Source organism: Rhinopithecus bieti, unplaced genomic scaffold, assembly GCF_001698545.2.
Source record: "Rhinopithecus bieti isolate Rb0 unplaced genomic scaffold, ASM169854v2 scaffold_6933, whole genome shotgun sequence".
In the NCBI taxonomy this organism is placed as follows: Eukaryota; Metazoa; Chordata; class Mammalia; order Primates; family Cercopithecidae; genus Rhinopithecus; species Rhinopithecus bieti.
Window position 1 is genome coordinate 2480339 of NW_016805426.1, and position 22211 is coordinate 2502549.

Consider the following 22211-nt stretch of genomic DNA (forward strand, 5'->3'; position numbering starts at 1 on the left):
AAAAAAAAAAAAAAAAAAAAAAAAGACAGAAACAAAAAAACCACACCTCTGCATTAGAGAGGGCAAAAGATGTAGCAGAGTAATCAAATGTCATCTTTGGAAATTCAAACAGACAGTCCTTGAAGAAGCTATAAGAAAATGTCTTTATAATCAGAAGGAAGGCATCACAGCTCAAATACGTGTAGAAAACAGACCTGCTCCATGTTGTGTGCAACCTGACCCACCGAACAAGCAGGTCAGGGTCAAATATAGCTATTTTTCCGGTGAATTCATCCAGTTTTGACTTTGGACTTTTACAAACATGCTCTTTCACAATGATAGGGCTGGAGCTGAATGCTATACATGTGAGGCGGCTATTGTCATACTGTCAGTTAAGCCACAATGACTTACACTCAGTGATGAATCTCAAGTTTATTGATAGTTCCCAGAATTCCCAATGAGTGCTAAATGTTATCTCTTTGTTCAAACATTATGAAATATTGTGATTTTTTTCTTGTAGATTTCCTACTGATTTTCACATACATGAAAGTGAATCTTCTTATGGCATTTATGGTAGTGATTTCCATCCTAGAAATCAGAGGCATCTAAGTAACAGTGGATATGTTCAATTTACCACGTGACAGCTGCCCAGGCATGATGGGAGGGGTTGGCAGTGGGGTGGGGAGTGCAAGGGGAAAGGGTCTCAAGTTCAAGACTCAGTAGCCCAGGCCGGGCGTGGTAGCTCATGCCTGTAATCCCAGCACTTTGGGAGGCCAAGGAGGGTGGAGGTCAGGAGATTGAGACCGTCCTGGCTAACACAGTGAAACCCCATCTCTACTAAAAAAAAAAATACAAAAACATTAGCCAGGCGAGGTGGCGGGCGCCTGTAGTCCCAGCTACTTGGGAGGCTGAGGCAGGAGAATGGCGTGAACCTGGGCAGCGGAGCTTGCAGTGAGCCGAGATCGCGCCACCGCACTCCAGCCTGGGTGACAGAGTGAGACTCCGTCTCAGAAAATAAAAAGACCCAGTAGCCTGAATACACAGCCTACGCTGTTGTGCTTCTGAACATCGAGAGAGAGAGAGCAAACGCTGTTTTTGTTTGTTTGTTTGTTTGTTTGTTTGTTTCAAGACTTTGGGATCAGGCGGAGCGCAGTGGCTCACACCTGTAATCCCAACACTTTGGGAGGCTGAGGCAAGTGGATTACTTGAGGTCAGGAGTTCGAGACCAGCCTGACCAATATGGCGAAACCCCATCTTTACTAAAAACACACACACACACACAAAATTAGCCAGGTGTGGTGGTGCATGCCTATAATTCCAGCTACTTGGGAGGCTCAGGCAGGGGAATCGCTTGAACCTGGGAGGTGGAGGTTACAGTGAGCCAAGATTGTGCCATTGCACTCCAGCCTGAGCCACAGAGTGAGGCTCCCTCTCAAAAAAAAAGGACTTTGGGATCTGAAGACAGGCTATCAGCATGGAAAAAAGGCCCAGCCTGCTTTTGGTTTGGTTTCTTCTGAGATAATTCTGAATATCAACTTAAAATAATCAGAAAGGAAATGATCAATGGAAGGAGGCATGATGCTGAAAGTCACCATTGTTTCTGGGAAAACATGCCATTGGGTCTTAACTGCCCAGAAACAGTATCTCAGCCGAGAATGCAAAGCTGTGGCAGGATTTTTCCATGAGGGGTTCACTGAGGCACCCACTGGCCAAAGTGGGTGCTCACCTAGTGCAACCTAGGCAAGGGAGGGGAGAATCTGTTTTCTCCCTGCCGTTATTTCAGAAGTTATGCTTCCCCAGCAGATACACGGCTGTGCAGTTTCTTTCTTTTCTTTCTTTTTTTTTTTTTTGAGACGGAGTCTCGCTCTGTCGCCCGGGCTGGAGTGCAGTGGCCGGATCTCAGCTCACTGCAAGCTCCGCCTCCCCGGGTTTACGCCATTCTCCTGCCTCAGCCTCCCGAGTAGCTGGGACTACAGGCGCCCGCCGCCTCGCCCGGCTAGTTTTTTGTATTTTTTAGTAGAGACGGGGTTTCACCATGTTAGCCAGGATGGTCTCGGCCTCCCAAAGTGCTGGGATTACAGGCTTGAGCCACCGCGCCCGGCCATGCTGTGCAGTTTCAAAGACTGAGGGGAAACTAGGGAAGAAAGTGCAGATAACTCTCTGTTGCATGCCTTGTGAATTGGGTTTTAAATGTTACAAGGAGCTCCAGGATCCCAGAAGTTGGCCTGGGGTGCTTGGTCCTGAGGATGAGACAACCGCCCTTGTATCGTAACTCTGCCCACAGCTGGAGCTTCCTATTTCAGTGCTGCGTCCAAGAAGTGACATTTCCTGTTGGTTGCAAGAAAAATAGAATCTGACCAGGATGGAGGCCAGGCATGGTGGCTCACATCTGGAATCCCAGCACTTTGGGAGGCCAAGGCAAGCAGATAGCTTGATCCCAGATGTTCAAGACCAGGGTGAGCAACATGATGAAATCCCATCTCTACAAAAAATAGCCGGGCACAGTAGTGCACACCTGTAGTCCAGCTACTCTGGAGGCCGAGGTGGGAAGATTGCTTGAGCCGGGGGAAGTTAAGGCTGCAATGAGCTTTGATCTCACCACTGCACTTCAATTCTGAAACTGGGGAGTATTGATTTGCCACTGACTTGAGCCCGGCTGATGGGGGCAGCAGGACAGACACTGTTACCTTAATCAAAGGCATTCACGAAGCATCCTCACTGAAGATCTGCCCTAGTATCCTGCACAGCCACTTGCCTGGCTCTTTATAGGTAACAGGTAATCAGTTATCAGAGAGATGGGGAAAACGCACACAATGAATTATTTGCTCAGAAAACCACTCTGCGTCTTCTCCCACTTTTCTAAATTTTTTCTGCTTTAATTTAGATCAAAGGATTTTGTTTCTGGGAATAGTTCTGCACTTCGTCCTTTAGAAAGGATGACAATTATCTTTAGGTCTCTCTGATTTTAAGATCAATAGAAATCAGCAAAAGCCAAAAAAAGAGAAAAAAAAAAGCATATAAGAACATTCAAGCACATCCATCTACCCCTGACTTGTCCTCACAGTGAGCAACTGCTTCTGACTTTGCTGTTTGAATAACCTCTGGGTGTTCGATCCACCCACACAGCTCAAGTTTGAGCTCCAGAACAAATATTTGTCCCAATTTTGAGCAAAGTTAGAGAGTTTTTTTCTTCTTTTTTCTTCTTTCTTAAAGCGAACAGCGCTCCTCTGCTGTTCCTTTGAACTTGGTTCAGTAGGAAGAAGTGATATCCTCCCCAGACCATCTGCTTTGGGGAGCTTTGGCAAAACTGTCCAGCAAAATGAAACGACTCACGTGCCTTTTCATCTGCTTCTTTCTTTCTGAAGTATCAGGCTTCGAAATCCCCATAAATGGACTTTCTGAAGTAAGTACTTCCAGATCACTCCTTGCTGTTGGCCTGCTCGTCAGCTCAGTAAATAGCCTATTGCAATTGCTATTCAATGGCCTTATTCTGTGTGTAATGGAAACTTAAGATAAAATTCATCTGAGTGCACGTGTTTACTGTTATAATTATTGGAATGTGTATTTACCTTTTACAGCATTAACAGGTTTTGCATGAGAATTAAGTCAAGCTCAATGGGCGGGCATCAGAGTGTAGCATTTATGGAGCACAGCTGCTCACTCCTCATCTAAAAAAAATGGGGGTAAGAATAGACCTAACCCAAAGGTTTGCTTTGAGAATTAAATGGCACAGTGTAAACTCTCTAGCAGAGTGCCTGGACTAGTAAGTGCTTAATCATTATTAGCTGTTATGATGACGAAGAAATATTATCACTCTTTTACTAAGAGCGTAAGAAAAGTCATTATCAAAGCACACTGTTTTCCATACCTAAGTGAACAGTGATACTTGTAATAAGGGCACTTTAAGTATTCCTATTAAAGGGGAAGACAGCAAGAAGGGTGGAAAAGTACAAGAATAACTCCCACGGAGTGCAGGTCTCCACTTTTGTCCCTTAGCCATCTCCAATGTAAGGAAAGTCTTGGACTGAAAGTCTGTTGCTGAAAGTCATACAAGAGCTATTTTTATGCCAGAAAAGCAAAGCGTGTTATGGGAACATCCCAGCAAATGCAAAGGCTTATCATACTTGCAGAGTGGATTACCTACAAAAATGCCAGAGAATATGACGGCATATTTACAGAGGGAAAATATCACTCTGTCTGCTTTGAAACTATCATATTTTCCAACACTTAAAAGTCACCAGAGTGTGTTGGAAATCTCAGATTGAAGCCAAGACATCCAAATGCATTTGTGCTTTTTCAGTCATTTCTAACTGGCACTCCTTTTAGAAAATACCTACATTTTTAACTTGGGGAGATGTATGGTTCATGTCTGTCCAGTCAGACACTGCAAATGCCTCCAGGGTCTACCCAGTTACTTCCCCAGACACCCACCTAATCACTGGGTTGTTTTGATCCCTGTCTTACTACCCGCGGGCAAACTCAGAAACGAATTCCCGTGTCCAACAAATGTGAAGGTGTTGTTACCTTGCACTTGTACACCTCTGAGACATAACCAGCAAATAGAAATATGCTAAAGAAATCATTTGATACAAAATTGTGATTGCCCAGAGGTAGAGGAAAGAATATAAAATAATGAATACCAACAGCTATCTCTTTGGCTCTAGATCTTTTGGAAACCATCATTCTCAGCAAAGTAACACAAGAAGAGAAAACCAAACACCACATGTTCTCACTTATAAGTGGGAGCTGAACAATGAGAACACATGGACACAGGGAGAGGAACATCACACGCTGGGGCCTGTCGGGGGGCTGGGGGTTGGGGGAGGGATGGCATTAGGAGAAATACCTAAGCTAAATGATGAGTTGATGGGTGCAGCAAACCAACATGGCACATGTATACCTATGTATCAAGCCTGCATGTTGTACATATGTACCCCATAACTTAAAGTATAATTTAAAAAAAAAAAGTTAAAATTCTAATTTTTTTTAAGTTTGTAGACTATGAAGATCTTGTGGAACTGGCCCCAGGCAAATTCCAATTGGTGGCAGAGAACCAGAGATACCAGGTACAGTAAGCTTTACTTCCAAAAGGGGGAAAAACTGAAAGAGGTTGTGGCAGAAGAAGTAAGATAAGTGTTCAGATGTCTTCTGCTAGATTTTCTGAAGAGTTTGTTTTGTAGCACAGGAGAGTCCAGTGCTCTTACACCTTGGTGGAAGAGATCACCCAGGTGAAATCAAAAGGGAAATTCACACAGCAGCTTAGCAGCCTTCCCACCATAATGCTCAAGTTAGTCCTTTAAAGAATACGTGACTCGGCACAGTGGCTCCCGCTTATAATCACAGCACTTTCGGAGGCCAAGGAGGGAGGATCACTTGAGGCTCAGAGTTCCAGACCAGCCCAGTTAACACAGCGAGACCCTATCTCTGCCACCCAGCTGATACATATATATTAGCTGGAATGCACCTGTAGTCCCAGCTATTTGAGAAGCTGAGATGGAGGATCGCTTGAGCCCAGGAGTTCAAGGCTGCAGTGAGCTATGATTGCAGCAGCCTGGGCAACAGAAGGAGACCCTGTCCCCACTCCATTTAAAAAAAAAAAAAAGATTACATGGCTATGTGTTGTCTTCAACACTTAAGATTCTGAAATTATTTCCTGCCTTATGGGGAAGGATTTCCTGTTAGGAAGGCTTTTCTTCTTTTAGCGATGACAGACACTTCTCCTTGCAGCCTTACGATCTCCTTCCTCTGGTCACTCTGAGAGCACCTAAAAAGGAGAACAGGCCACACTGGGAGTTGCAGTCCTGGAGGCCACCAGCGACAGTATAGACAAAACCCTCTAATTAAGGGGATGAGTTTTCTGGAACACCAGGAAGGGCTTGGCTCCTTCCCGGTGGAGCCCACACGCTGAGAAAGGAGGTATTTACGGAAGCAGCAAACTCTAAGCTGATCAATGTCTTATTTTGTACAGGTATGAATTTTCTACTTTCTGAAAATCCAGGGTTTTTTTGTAGACCAATAATATTAAAATCCAATAAGCAAGACTTCATGTCACGATTTATTTAGCCACAAGAGAGAAAAATTTGTCATTGAGCATTGCATTCAAGAAGTGTACAAGAAGAGGTCAACCATTGACTTTACCATGTCACATAGCACAGAACCTCAGTTCACCCTGAATCAGGCAAGCTGAGCTTCTATCCGACACCTGACTTCTTGGATCTATTATTAACAGCTCACCAAACATTACATGTTCACCCACCACCCTTAAGCCATTCACTTTCAAAGGCAAGGGAATTGCCTTTGTTCCTTTCTGCAGGACAGTCAAGTGTACAGATAATCTCCTAGCATGGTGGTTAAAAGCATAGAATCTTCTAGGTACCAGTCACTGTGTTTGGCTCTGGGGTTACACCGTGGAGGAAATACATGAAAATCCCTGCTTTTATGTAGCTTAGTTTAAAGGAAGAGACAGACTTGAGTCAAATAATCCCTCAAATAGAATGAATCATTATGAAACAAGGTGAGCACGCTACAGGAAGGAACATGCTGCTGCGAAAACACTTAGTAAAGGAAACCAACCTAGTCTTGGGGCATTAGAGATTTTCACTGGAGGAATTCTGCTGGAGCTGAGATCTGAAGGGTGAGTAGAGTTCTCTATATGGGGGTTGAGGAACCCAGCCGGGGCACTGCAGACACTGGGAACAGCATGCCCACAGCCTCATGGCAGAATGGAGACTCAAAGTCTCTATTTGAGTAAAAAACAGAGCAAATAGCATCAAGGGGATATACGCTACCCAGGATGCATTTAGTTGAATATTTTTATTTAAAAATTACTTGTTCTAGCATTATATCCAAGAATGACATGCACGCCACCAAAACTGGTAGAGAAAGGTGTTGAGAAACTCACCAGTGGGAAAATAGTTTTCAAGAATGTTCAATATTTATGTCTCAGCTTCAGTGAATGAATAACAGCTCAGTACTGAAGAAAACTAAAATTCCTCTTTTGACTGAGAAAACGGTTTTGGCCCTCAAGGTAATAAGTGACATACAGTTGAAGAATGATTGTCTAACTTCCTTTCACAGAGAAGCCTTCCAGGAGAATCGGGAGAAATAATGGTAAGTTGACTTTGATGTTGTTACAGATTGAATGATTTTCCTGCTAATAATTCCCAGGAAATCAATCTGGGTGTCTCTTTGGTCTTCGTCACCGAGTATTTACCTGACTTTCGAAATACTGCCTTGCCCAACTGTTTGGAAGTATTTCTAAAATTCAGCGTTAAAGAGTGCAGTCTTTTCAGACAGGAGAGAGGTCACCAAGAGCTGAAGGGGCCCTTCTCTTGATTTTCTTGAGTTTTGCCATATAACATAGGTTCCATCCCACTGTATAAATTTATGTATTTATTCCAACTTACCCGTTTTAAATATTTATTTTTACGTTTTTATTTTTATTTTTTCGAGACAGAGTTTTACTCTTCTTGCCCAGGCTGGAGTGCAATGGCGTGATCTCAGCTCACTGCAACCTCTGCCCCCTAGGTTCAAGAGATTCTCCTGCCTTAGTCTCCTGAGTGGCTGGGATTACAGGCATGTGCCACCATGCCCAGCTAATTTTTGTGTTTTTAGTAGAGATGGGGTTTCACCATGTTGGCCAGGCTGGTCTCGAACTCCTGACCTTGGGTGATCTGCCTGCCTCAGCCTCCCAAAGTGCTGGGATTACAGGTGTGAGCCATTGCTTCCGACACCATTTTGATTTAAAGTATGACAGCTTGAGATAATAAAAGAGTGCCCGTGGGAAGGAATTCTTAAATACAAAATGGCCCAGTTCCCTGAGATGTTCAGAGTAGACCATCCTGTGGCAAGAAAACAACCTGAGGAAGTGGTTTATGTTGTGCTTCCTGCCCTGAATTGGCAGAAACTGCCAGAAGTGCACACTTCAGAGGGAGGAAGGACACGTAGATTCACCTGGATTTTATTTTAGCTTGAGGTGAGCTGCATGGTTAGTCAAAAGGTTTAATGTTGGACTACAAAGTTTGGGGAATGAGACCTGGTATTGAGACAAGTAAATCCTTTTGGAGAAAAAGGCAAAATCTAATGCGTCCCATAGTTGTCATAGACCTGAAGGAGCTTGCAGCTCTCAGTCACCTCCTGAAAGACATGGGTTTCTAGGACCTTGCCTTTGAGAACACTTACGTATGAGATCCTTTATACTGGAGCTGCTTTAAATCAGTAGCGATTGGGTAAGGAGGTCCAGAGTGTTGGACCAATACTTATATCAGAATGCCTGGTCCAAGATCAATGCCCCTTGCTTACACCCATCACTGTTCTCTTAACTTGTTCTGACTTGAGGGAGGAGAAAAGGACTGCAGATGAAATTGTAATAGAGGAGACTAAAGAAGGTAGAGAGTGGTAAGAGGGGTTGGTGGAGGCCACATGTGTGTATCCACCCCACAGCACCCCTGTCTGACCCTAACAGAAGATACAACCAGGGTCCTCTTTCAACCTCGCAATCCAGTATCCTTTCCCCAGCTGATGGTCCTGCATTTGGAGTTATTTCCTGGACTTCCTCAATCCAATCTGGCTTCCCACAACCGTTTTCTACGTGTATTCTAATTTTTGAAAAATCCTTATTTATAGACTCATAGGGCTGAAAATGCCTTTTAGCTCAAAGTATCTTGAAACGAAGGCAGATTTCTGTTCGCTGGGTGTTCCAAGAAGTTAGGAGAATGCTTAACAACACCGAGTTCTGCCCTTATCAAGGCCTCGGAATTGTTCTGCTAGTAAAACAAGGAAAATATAGTGCTGTTAACATCAAATGCTCTACATTTGATGAAGTTCTGTGTGATTTTTCAATTAGTACCGTTATGCTTTCTTGCCAATTTCAGGAAGAGGCTGATCAAGTAACTCTTTATAGCTATAAAGTCCAGTCTACTATTACTTCTCGGATGGCTACCACCATGATCCAGAGCAAAGTGGTGAACAATTCCCCACAGCCTCAGAATGTCGTGTTTGATGTTCAGATCCCCAAAGGAGCCTTCATTTCCAACTTCTCCATGTGAGTAACTTCTGTGTAGAGCCAGAAATTGCAGGTGCTCTACCCACAGAATCAAAACCCCTCATAGTTAGAGTGGACCTTCATGGTCAACTCTCCCAGTGGCGCTTACCTCCAGAACTGTGGACCGGCTGGATGGCAAGGGTCATTGTGAGGGTGGTCCCAATAATTTGCTCCTGTTCAAAGCATTAGCATTTGTGAATTATTTGCTTTTTGTTTCTAATAAGCTAAAGCAAACTTAAGTCTATCTCTATGGTAACAACCTCATACTTACTTGCATTTTAATATACTTTCTTGGGAGGAGAAAAATATACTGGGTTGCCCTGGCTTATAGCAAACCACGTAAGAGCATGTGCATAGCAGGTCAAAGCCATCTGCCATATGTTTCTCTGTAGGAAAAAAAAAAAAAAAACAAGTTGAGAACCACAGATTAAATCCAATTACTTATCCAGTGCTTGACCTCCTCTGTAACACCACTTACAAGTGTGTGATGATTTCCTTAATGATAAACTCACTTTTCCCAAGGCAATCAACTCAATGGTTGACAGCTCTGTTAAGAGTCCTTTCTTATACTTCATTTAAATATTTTCCACTTTCTACCCAATGACTCTAGTGATAATCACATGAATTTTTAAAAAGCTCTCTACAAAATACATATTGAAGTGTTCATATATGAAATGATGTGCCATCTGAGCTTGGCTTTTTTTTTTTTTTTTTGAGATGGAGTCTCGCTCTGTCACCCAGGCTGGAGTGCAGTGGCACCATCTCGGCTCACTGCAAGTTCTGCCTCCCAGGTTCACACCATTCTCCTGCCTCAGCCTCCCAAGTAGCTGGGACTACAGGTGCCCGCCACCACGCCTGGCTAATTTTTTGTATTTTTAGTAGAGACAGGGTTTCACCATGTTAGCCAGGATGGTCTCAACCTCTTGACCTCGTGATCCACCCACCTCGGCCTCCCAAAGTGCTTGGATTACAGGCGTGAGCTACCACGCCCGGCCTTGAGCTTGGCTTCTTAACAATTGAGGCGGAAAGCATGAGAGTATAGACAAATTAAGATTGGTTGAGTATTCATAATGGTGTAGCACAGTGATGATTTCATGGACATCTCATATTATTCCCTCTATTTTCTGTGTGTTTGAAATTTTTCATAATAAAAAAATGTTAAACGACTCCAATACTTTCCAAACAGTTAATGCCAGTTATCTTATCCACTTGGAGCCTTCGTGCATCAAAGCTAAATATTCTCTGTTCCTCTAAGTGATTGGAAAGATTTCTATGTCCAAATATCAAGGCGGCCACCCCAGAGTATGTTCCAAGTAGTCAATGTCCCTCTTAAGTTGCCAAGAACACAGCAAAGTACTGTGCATAAAGTCTGGCTATTTTTTTCATGAAGACATTAGGTTGAGTTACTTCTCATCCACTTTTGTCTTTCATACACCAGGGTAATCAGTGATCACTGTAGATAAACAGTAAAGGGTTCAACTACCATGCACTTTGGCAGTCATGTGAACTCTATTTTCCAAACAAAACCAAGTAGGCAGAGAAAGGCATTGTGTCACTTTGATTGGTATCCTTTGAATTGGCTTTAAAATGTATCGCTTTTTTTGTCTGCCTTTTCTAAAAAGCAAAGGGAGAAGGGAAAGCTTTTCTGTAGTGGTATTATATGACCCCATGTCTAGAAATGACATTGAAAACTATTTTAATAAATTCCTGTTTTTAAACCACATAATCAGAACTTACTCTAAAGATCTGTTATTTCTGTTTTTTGTTTGTTTGTTTTGTTTTGTTTTTACTTTAAATTCCAGGATACAAGTGCAGACTGTGTAGGTTTGTTACATAGGTATACATGAGCTATGGTGGTTTGCTGCACCTATCATCCTGTTATCTAGGTTTTAAGCCCCGCATGTGTTAGCTATTTGTCCTAATGCTGTCCCTCCCCTTACCCCCTACCTCCTGACAGGCCCCGGTGTGTGATGTTCCCCTCCCTGTGTCCATGTGTTCTCATTGTTCAACTCCCACTTATGAGTGAGAATATACAGTGTTTGAATTTCTGTTCCTGTGTTAGTTTGCTGAGGATGATGGCTTCCAGCTTGATCCATGTCCCTGCAAAGGGACATGTGATTTGATAGAAGCATGATGGTCTTGACCAGCAGCATGACCTTGAGCAAGAGTCATCTATCTCCTGGGGTCTGATATCTCTCATCTAAAGAGGCAAACCCAGAAGTGTGCTTCAACACATGTGCTGTTGGCATTTGGGGCAGGAAAATTCTTCAGTGGAGCTGTCCTTCACATTGCAGGATGACTAACATTCTCGGTGTCCTCCCACAAATGCCAGCAGCACTTCCGAGTCATCTCAACAACCCAAACTTCACACATTTCTAAATTGCTCCTTGGAAAAGACACTGCCCATTTGAGTACTGGAAGTTCCCATTTACTCCCAAAATTCTGGATTCTACCTCTCTGACCAACCATGACTCGGTAAGGATTAGTTGCTAGCCAGCTAAAAGTAAGGTGGAAAGAGATGAGGTGCAAATAGAAGACAGAGGTCCCCAAGGGAGATGGTTTCCAGATAAACACCGCTTTGGCAGTGGACCCACCAGCACCTTCCCCCATTTTTCTCTATTCTTTTCCATCCTTGCAGAGGAGCATAATAGTCTGTCTTCATCAGCTCAGGCTGCTATGACTAAGTATGCTATGACTACCATAAAATGGGTAGCTTATAAACAACAGAAATGTATTTCTCATAGTTCTGAAGGCTGGGAAGTCTGAGATCAAGGTGCCCAAAGATTTCATGTCTGGTGAGGGCCCATTTCCTGGTTCAGTCAGGATGGAAAGAGATGAGAGAACTCCTTGAAGTCTCTTTTGTGAGAGCACTAAAGGCTATTCATGAGGAGAGACCTAATTACCTCTCCAAGGCCCCACCTCCTAATGTCATCGTCCTAGGAAGTAAGGTTCAACATACACATTTGCGGGGAACATAAACATTCGGTCCATTGCATACCCCACAGCTATGCCAAATTCTTAACTCACAGAATGACCTGATGAACCAAAGGTAACGAGATAATTTGGAATTTATCAGTCACCTCTCCTAGTCACATTTGTCATTCGAAGGGGATACCCAAAGAGAACCATTCTTCATCTAAAGGATGAAATTCAAAATGAGGAAAATCTAAAACAAACAACAGTACATGAGGGAAAGGTGTTAGGGTGGGAGCCGACCAAACCCTCTCAACCACTCTATCCAATCAATAAAGGAAATCTGTCTATAAACTATTCAAATGCCTCCCTTATTTCTGATAGACACAAAATGATCATTGCCCTCATTCTTTAAGTCAGCCTTGTTGGGTTCTTTGCTTGCTCTTGTTTGTTTTGCTAAGATTACTATTCTGGGCCAGGCACGGTGGCTCACACCTGTAATCCCAGAACTTTGGGAGGCCAAGGCAGATGGATCACGAGGTCAGAAGTTCGAGACCAGCCTTGCCAACATGGTGAAACCCCACCTCTACTAAAAATACAAAAAATTAGCCTGGCATGGTGGCAGGAGCCTGTAATCCCAGCTCCTCAGGAGGCTGAAGCAGGAGAATTGCTTGAACCCGGGAGGCAGAGGTTGCAGTGAGCCGAGATTGCACCATTGCACTCCAGCCTGGGTGACAGAGCAAGACTCCATCTCAAGAAAAAAAAAAAAAAAAAAAGATTATTTTTCTGACCAACTGGTTGCCTTCTGTCGTTTTCTAGGACTGTGGATGGCACGACATTTAGGAGTTCTATTAAGGAGAAAACTGTGGGCCGAGCTCTCTACGCACAGGCCAGAGCAAAAGGCAAGACGGCTGGCTTGGTGAGGTAAGGCCTGAGTGAGCAAGGCTTGCCCTTGCCTCTCGATGGTGGTTTCCTCTCCTGTCTCCTTCCCACAGCAGCAAACCAGCCTCCGGAAAGGCACGGCACCTGAGCCAATGGCAAACTCTCGAAGCCAGATGGGAGAATTAGGCACTGCGGCTTCTATTTGCCTAAAGGTCCTTCTTCAACCAATGGGTTTTGGGTGATCGCATGCTGGTTGTGCTTACATCACTCATCTAGCAAGTAGATGGATGTTCTGTAAATAAACACTGATTTTTCTAAAGAGCGAAGAGAGAAACTACAGAAACGTTGGTGATCTTGTTACAAAACTTAACATATATGCAGAAGGGAAAGTTTAAAATTTGCCTTAATGATTTATTCTGCCTATTTGTAGAGATAAGGCAATTATTTATTTATTTTTTTTTTTTTGAGATGAGGTCTTCCTTTTTACCCAAGCTGGAATGCAGTGGTGTGATCACAGCTCACTACAACCCCGAACTCCTGGCCCCAAGCGGGAATGCCTCAGCCTCCCAAGTAGCTGGGACTTGGGGTGCACCACCATGCCTGACTAATTTTTTTAGTTTTTGTAGAGTTAAGGCCTTGCTTTGTTGTCTAGGCTGGCCTCAAGTGCTCCTCCCTCATCGGCCTCCCAAAGTGCTAGGATTACAGGCTTGAGCCACCATGCTGGGCTGCGATACTTAGGTTTTGTTTATTTTTTCCCCTTATAATCTAAGTAAGACCGGGGAATGCCAAGTCACCCTCAAAAAGCAGCTTCTCTTCAAAGGGAAAAAAATCTTCAAAGGAATTTTCACCTTCTCACTGCTTGCACCGCACACTCACTATCAGGCCAAATCCTGCCACGTTTCTTTCCTCATCTCCTCCTCTCCTACATCCCCAAACTCACCTGTAGTTGAAGTTCTTTTCCTTTCATTCATGCATTTATTCATTCAACAGAAATGCATCAAACGCAAACTCTGTACCCGGTTCTGTCAGAGGCAGCAGCAACACAAAAGCAGACACCATCAGTCCCGTACAGGAGACAGACAAGGAACCTGTGACCACAATATCTGTAGTGGGCAAGTGCTAACACAGAAATACAGAGAGGGTACACAAAAAACACTACGGGAGTTCCGAGTGCCGAGTGTGTAATCCTGTCTGAGGGTCCAGGAAGTCCCACAGGGGACTGTGTGTAAGCGGAGCCCAGGAAGGTTACAGTTGGCCTTCATATCCATGGGTTCCACATTCTCAGATTCAACCAACTGTGGATGGAGACTTGTGGATACAGAGGGTTGACTTCACCACACTATTTTATAACAGTGGCTTGGGCATCGCTGGATTTGGGTATCCTTGGGGAATCCTGGAACCAAACTCTAGAGGATACAGAGCACCAACTGTAGTAAACTTCAGCCAGGTAGAGAAAGGAGAGAAGAAGCTCCAAGCAGAGGAAATGCCTCTAGCCTTCCTGCAGGTAAATCAGTTTTTTTTTTTTTGAGACGGAGTCTCACTCTGTAGCCCAGGCTGGAGTACAGTGGCTCCATCTCGGCTCACTGCAAGCTCCACCTCCTGGGTTCATGCCATTCTCCTGCCTCAGCCTCCCAAGTGGCTGTGACTACAGGCACCAGCCACCATGCCCGGCTAATTTTTTTGTATTTTTAGTAGAGACAGGGTTTCACCATGTTAGCCGGGATGGTTTTGATCTACTGACCTCGTGATCCACCCACCTCGGCCCCCCAAAGTGCTGGGATTACAGGCGTGAGCCACCACGCCTGGCCAGTAAATCAGTTCTTTTACCGTTAAGAATCATTTTGCTGGCCGGGCACAGTGGCTCATGCCTGTAATCCCAGCACTTTGGGAGGTTGAGGCAGGCAGATCATGAGGTCATGAGATCGAGACCATCCTGGCCAACATGGTGAAACCCCGTCTCTACTAAAAATACGTAAATTAGCTGGGTGTGGTGGCGTATGCCTATAATCCCAGCTACACGGGAGGCTTACTTGAACCAGGGAGTCAGAGGTTGCAGTGAGTCGAGATCACACTACTGCATTCCAGACTGGAGACACAGCAACTCTGTCTCAAAAAAAGTAAGAAAGAAAGAAAGAGAGAAAGAAAGAAAGAGAAAGAAAGAAAAAAGGAATAAAGTAAGGAAGGAAGGAATGAACTAAGGAAGGAATGAAGNTCTCCAAGGCTGAGGAAGCTCGGGAAAAATGAAAGTTATGGTGATGGGTATAAAAGGTGAGGAAATATCCTTGGGTTAGATAGTGTTGAGGGTTGCACAACATCGTGATTATATTAAAAACCATCCACTTTAGGCTGGACATGGTGGCTCACACCTGTAATCCTAGCACATTGGGAGGCCCACATGGGCAGATCACTTGAGCCCAGGAGGTCGAGGCCAGACTGGGCAACATGGTGAAACCCCGTCTCTACTAAAAATACGTAAATTAGCTGGGTGTGGTGGCGTATGCCTATAATCCCAGCTACACGGGAGGCTTACTTGAACCAGGGAGTCAGAGGTTGCAGTGAGTCGAGATCACACTACTGCATTCCAGACTGGAGACACAGCAACTCTGTCTCAAAAAAAGTAAGAAAGAAAGAAAGAGAGAAAGAGAGAAAGAGAGAGAGAACGAACGAAAGAAAGAAAGAAAGAAAGAAAGAAAGAAAGAAAGAAAGAAAGAAAGAAAGAAAGAAAGAAAGAAAGAAAGAGAAAGAAAGAAAAAAGGAATAAAGGAAGGAAGGAAGGAAGGAAGGAAGGAAGGAAGGAAGGAAGGAAGGAAGGAAGGATGGAAGGGGAAGGAAGGAAGGAAGGAAGGAGAGAGAGAGAGAGAATGATTTTGCCATCTTTATCCATCATTTTGACCACATCACCCATTCATTTATTTGTTTATCCATCCCACAAATACTTATTTATTTGTTTATCCATCCCACAAATACTTATTTCTACCAGAAACTCTTCTAGGCACTGGAGATACTGCAGGGAACGCAGAGCTCCCATCCTAGTGCACCCCTCGGGTAAACATAGTCTCTCACTACAGGCTCTGTTTCAAAGCTTTGCACAGGTCATGCTCATCTTTTTCTTCAGTTATCTCACACTGACTATTCATAACTCCCCAATCCCACAGGCTGATTATGCAACCTCTCACCTTGCTTACTCACTTATTTCTTTTCTTTTTATTTCTTTATTTTATTTTATTTTATTATTTTTGAGATGAAGTTTCACTCTATCACCCTGGATAGAGTGAAGTGCAGTGGCATGATCTCTGCTCACTGCAAACTCCACCTCCCAGATCTAAGCAATTTTCCTGCCTCAGCCTCCCAAGAGCTAGGATTACAGGCACCCATCACCACGTCCGGCTAATTTTTGTATTTTTAGTAGAGACAGGGCTCACTGCAACCTCCACCTCCCGAGTCTAAGCAATTCTCCTGCCTCAGTCTCCTGAGTGGCTAGGATTACAGGCACCCACCACCACACATGGCTAATTTTTGTGTTTTTAGTAGAGATGGGATTTCACCATGTTGGCCAGGCTGGTAACTCTTGACCTCAAGTGACCCACCCACCTCGGCCTCCCAAAGTGCTAGGATTACAGGTGTCAGTCTCCGTGCCCAGTGTATTTACTTATTTCGTTTAAAAAAATCATTCCTTGTTTATCCTAATGCTGGAATCACCAGTGTTGATAATTCTGCTGCTTTCTCTTTAAACCATAAACACCTCAAGATCAATGATCACATTGAACTCAATATGTATGTGACTAAAATAAGGCCTTCTGAGAGAAAAACATACTCAGGCCAGGTGCAGTGGCTCAGCCTGTAATCCCAGCACTTTCGGAGGTGGAGGTGGGTGGATCATCTGAGGTCAGGAGTTCAAGACCAGCCTGGCCAGCATGGCGAAACCCTGACTCTACTAAAAATACGAAAATTAGCTGGGTGTGGTGGCTCACATCTGTAATCCCAGCTACTCAGAATGCTAAGGTAGGAGAATAGCTTGAACCCTGGAGGCAGAGGTTGCAGTCAGCCAAGATCACACCATTATACTACAGCCTGGGCAGCAGAGCGAGACTCCAGCTCAAAAAAAGAGAGAGAGAGAAACATACTCAATTTGATGCAATAATAAAGTTTTTCTTTCTGAAGACCTTCAAAAATATCAAGAACTCCTATAGTGAGCCTCAAATGCAGTACAGGAAAAGTGTGCTATCTTTGAACGATCCAACCTTGGGTGTGAGTCCTGGTCCCACAGTGGACTGGCCATGGGGTCTTGAGCAGGTCCTCTACAACCCTTTTTTTTTTTTTAGACAGAATTTCACTCTTGTTGCCCAGGCTGGAGTGCAATGGCGTGATCTCGGCTCAACGCAACCTCCGCCTCCTGGGTCCTGGTTCAAGCAGTTCTCCTGCCCCAGCCTCCTGAGTAGCTGGGATTACAGGCATGTGCCACCATGCCCAGCTAATTTTTGCATTTTAGTAGAGACAGGGTTTCACCATGTTGGCCAGGCTGGTCTCAAACTCCTGACCTCGTGATCTGCCCACCTCGGCCTCCCAAAGTGCTGGGATTACAGGTGTGAGCCACTGCACCCGGTCCAAGCCTAATTTTTTTTATCATCTGAAAAGTCAGGGTAATGATATCCATATTGCAAAGCTGCTATATCAGCAATGATAGATGTCAGGTTTCTGGCCCAGGATAGGGGCCAATCCCTGGTAGCTTTTTGCAGACAATACTCAAGTCAGTAAGAAGCTCTGGGAGCCGGAGATTGGGTAGGAGGGGAGATGGAAGCTCTTGTTGGGATTCAACTGATCTAGAAGCTGCACTTATCTCTGGTGTACCTACTGTTCACTTTCATGAACTACTGAGCAGGTCGGACTGTCCAGGAAAGTCTACACACCCTCTGCCTAGGTTGTGAGTCTTGCTGCTCAATCATGTATCTGTTGACTTTTATTGGGGGCTGTCACCTTTAGGAGCAGGGCTCTTGACATGGAAAACTTCAGAACGGAAGTAAATGTCCTCCCAGGAGCAAAGGTGCAGTTCGAACTTCACTACGAGGAGGTGAAGTGGAGGAAGCTGGGCTCCTATGAACATAGGATCTATCTGCAGCCTGGACGGCTGGCCAAACACTTGGAGGTAAGCCTGGATCTGTAGGGTGGACAGTGACACTGTCCTTTTATAGTCCCTGACCCTGATTTATACTTTCTGCTTGTCAACACCACTTGTGGTGTTGGATGCCACTCAACTCTGCAAGACAATGGGATGTATTGAAAAGATGGTGGGTTTGGAGTCAGCCAGACCACTTCCTTACAGCTGTCACTCTCCTTAACAGCCATATTATGGTGGATGGTGGTTTCTGAGCTCTGCTATAACAAGTTACAGCAAACACCACAGCTTAACAGAATAGAAATTGATTCTCTTACGGAAGTCTGAAGTCAAGGTGTCTGCAGAGCTGCACTGTCTCTCTGGAGGCTCCAGGGGAGAGCCCATTCCTTGCTTCTCCTGCTCTCTGGCAGCTGCTGGCCTTCCTTGACTTGTGGCCTTCTGGTCAGATCACTCCAATCTCTTCTTCTGTGATCGCAGCCTCTCCCCCTCCGAGCATCTCAAATGCCCCTCTGCCTTTCTCTCACAAGAACACCTATTAGATTTGGGGTCCACCAGGTAGTACAGGATGATCTCAACTCAAGATCCTTAATTGCATCTGCAAGGACTCTTTTTCCGGATAAATCCATGTTCACAGGTTCCAGGGGTTGGGCATATCTTTAGTGGGGAGGCCACCATTCATCCCAAGACACTAATCTTCAGGGACCAGTGTTCCTGAGTCTCTGCTGTCTCATCTCTGAAAAGGCTACGGTAACAGATTTTGGTTTCTCAGTTCTTTTTTTAAACTTTTATTTTAAGTTCCGAGGCACGTGTGCAGGTTTGTTATATGGTAAATTCCACGTCACAGGGGTGGTGTGTACAGATGATTTCACCACCGAGGTAATGAGCATAGTACCTGATAGGTAGTTTTCCGATCCTTTCTCTCCTCCCTCCCTCACCATGGAGTCAATTGTTCCCTTCTTTGTGTTCATGTGTACTCAATCTTTAGCTCCCACTTAGAAGTGAGAACGTCCTGTACTTGGTTACCTGTTCCTGTAATATGTGGCCAATGACAGGAGCTTGATGAAGGTTAAGTGAGTTGTCTTCCCTGCCACCCCAGCCATCATCACAGCAGGGGAGCAGTGCCTCGGACATCCACTGTGCTCCTATCCATCTGAACTCACCTCTGCTGTCATCTTCATCTCTTGCTATAAAGACTAAACTGCTCTTTTCTTTGCTCAAATCTATGCGACATCCTATGACTGTTTAGTGTAGGAGGCAGAGCTAGACAAGAGGAAACCTAAGAGAGTACAGAGGCCAACGTGCCCCTCCCCCTGGAAGATAGGAGAGTGAAGCAGACAGGTTGTGAATTGCCTGGAGACATGGGAGATGAAAGGGAATGAATTAATCATGATGAAACTTTAATTCCCGTTTAAAAAGCTGCTCGTCTGATCAATAATGCCCACTATTTGGCATCAGTTCACTATCAGAGTCTATGCTCTTGATTCTTTTCTGGGCCACTCCTAGCATATACCGTGCTTTTGCGTGAATTGAAAAAAAGATGCCCTTCCTTCAGGTAAATGCAGCCCCTTACCAGGGCACATGACTTGGCCAAGATGCTCTGTACAACTAAGAGTGTGATGTTGGATGTTTTTCCAGTACTGATGATGGATGGGTGTCAGTCATGCACTTTCTCTTGCTCAATGCCATGAATCCCATGATAAATAATTTGAAACAATGGTTAGATGTGATTAGCATCTAAGCCTAGAAGGAGACAATCATTGAGATTGTTGATAGTAACAATATTAACAAAAACTGAGGGACAACCTGGGCAGCACAGTGAGACCTCATCTCTACTGAAAATAAATAAATAAATTAGCCAGGCATGGTGGTGTACCCCTGTAGTCCCACCTACTTGGGAGACTGAGGCAGGAGGATAGCTTGAGCCCAAAAAGTCGAGGCCACAGTTAGCTATGATCATGCCACTGCACTCCAGGCTGGATGACAAAATAAAACCTTGTCTGAAAAGAAAGAAAGAAAGAAAGAAAGAAAGAAAGAAAGAAAGAAAGAAAGAAAGAAAGAGAGAGAGAGAGAGAGACAGAAAGATAGAAAGAAAGAAAGAAAGAAAGAAAGAAAGAAAGAAAGAAAGAAAGAAAGAAAGAAAGAAAGAAAAAATGGCAGTTAAGTAACTCAGATACAGAAAGTCAAATACCACATGTTCTCACTTATAAGAGAGAGTTGAATAATATGTACGCAGGGACATAGGGTGTGGAATAATAGATGTTGGAGGCTCGGAAGTGTGGGAGAGTGGGAGTGGGGAGACTTGGGAGAAGTGTGGGAGGGTGGGAATGGAGTGAGGGATGAGAAATTACTTAACGAATACAAGGTACATTTCTTGGGTGGTAGTTTCACTAAAAGCCTAGACTTCACTCCTGTGCAATATGTTCATGTAACCAAACTGCATTTGTACTCCTTCAATTTATACAAAATTTTCAAAATAAATACACAAAAATATAAATAAACAAATCATAGAGTTAAATGAAAAAAGAAACAAATGGCAGCCATGACTGTGGTTTGGTCAAGAATCACCAAAGAGGATTTCCCTAGACGAGCTCTGTTCAAAGCAAGAAGACAGAGAAGAAATAAAATGACCCAATATTTGGGGAAAATGGTCTACTTTTGACAGTTCTACAAAGCAAATGCAGTACTATTTAACAATGGCAGGTCTACAGAGTAAATGCAGTGCTATTTAACAATGAGAGAGAGAGAAAAAAAGGAAGGAATTCTTTTTTTCCCTAACAATGCAAATGTTCTTATAAATAAAAAGACTCCAATAGAATGAAGAAGGGAATTGACTCCTGGGGGAGTGAGGCAGCAGAAGGAGAGTTCTGAGTTGACAGACGGGGGTTAAGCCTCCGCAGTGAGATGAACCCCATCGCAGGAACTTGTGGTCCTGCAGGAGAGATCACGAAGCCGCACTGGGGAAACCTGCGGAGGAGGAAAGCATCAGAGGACTTATTTGTAATTTTACTTCTTGCTTTAAAAGACTTTAAAGATTTTTAATGCTTTGGGTAATTTTCTCTTGCATTTCTAGGTAGATGTGTGGGTTATCGAACCTCAGGGAATCAGATTTCTTCATGTTCCTGACACATTTGAAGGCCATTTTGATGGTGTTCCGGTCGTTTCTAAAGGACAACAGAAGGTACCCTGAGCCCTGCGTGTTGCCAGGCATCCACGGGGGGCTCTGGCTCGTGGGTTGTGTTCTCCTCCTGTGCTCTGGAGAAGACAAACGCAGGCTGGTGTTGAGTTGAGGACACTGTCTGAGAAATGGGGATCCCTAAGAAGAGCCTAGGGTCTCCCCAGGACACACAGAACAACACTCCCAGTGGTTTCTTTCCATTTTGACCAGAGATTGTCCCTTTTGAGTCTCATTTCCCCTAAGTCACCTACTTAAGCAATAGCTAAAGGACAGCTTTCACATCCTATGTGGTGGATTCTCATTCATTAACCATAGCAAGAAATGTTCAGCTCTCTGCCTCAACGGCCAATGATAACCAACTATGACTCCTCTAAGAACATTAAAACATTTCACAAACTCTTTCCAAAGCAGGTGGTCAGCCCTTCTATAGGGGATGAAGAAAAATCATTGGCTTTCTTCTGAAAAGGCCTGAAACCTTGCAAACAGCATGGCAGGCTGGAGATGCTCCCTGCAAAAGCCCTGGCTTGTCTTTCCCATCAGTAAGGGGTCCACCGATGTTGCCAGGATGCAGAACGTCCACTGAGCAGCTCCTCTTCCCTGTGTGCTGGAGAAGGGGCAGCGCCAAGCTCTCACTGGGAAGGGGCTAGAGGCAGAGGCTCTGACGTCACTGTTCTTTCTAGGCGCACGTCTCCTTCAAGCCCACAGTAGCACAGCAGAGAATATGCCCTAGCTGCCGGGAGACTGCGGTAGATGGGGAACTGGTGGTGCTGTATGACGTGAAAAGAGAAGAGAAGGCTGGTGAACTGGAGGTGAGTGCACACCGGCTCTGGTTCTACTGCCAAGCTCATGCCAAAGAGCTGCTCCTTTTTGAACAAACTCCCAGGCCTGTGGGCGGTTTCCAGCTGCCAGGGCACGTGTTTCTAGCTGCAGAGAAGGGACTGAAATCATCTTCTTCGATTATACCGCTAAGCATTATCTTTTGTGTCTTAAAAACTAAATGAAAGGTCATCGGATCTCACGCTCTTGTCCCAGGAGGGCATTCCTGGGCCTCATATGAAGAATAATGGAATAATTACAGAACAGGAATTTTAGATAGGCTCCCACAG

General features: G+C 44.4%; 1 protein-coding gene across 1 annotated transcript in view; it reads left to right on the forward strand.

The window, feature by feature from the left end:
* Positions 1–3004: 3004 nt before the first annotated feature.
* ITIH2 (inter-alpha-trypsin inhibitor heavy chain 2) overlaps positions 3005–22211 on the forward strand; it is a 46680-nt gene continuing 27473 nt past the window's right edge. The window contains 8 exon segments of the mRNA XM_017872489.1: positions 3005–3382; positions 4971–5045; positions 7057–7089; positions 8853–9022; positions 12755–12859; positions 17798–17960; positions 21001–21108; positions 21786–21914. Of these exon segments, the coding sequence (XP_017727978.1) occupies positions 3299–3382; positions 4971–5045; positions 7057–7089; positions 8853–9022; positions 12755–12859; positions 17798–17960; positions 21001–21108; positions 21786–21914 (867 nt within the window). The 5' untranslated portion in view covers positions 3005–3298.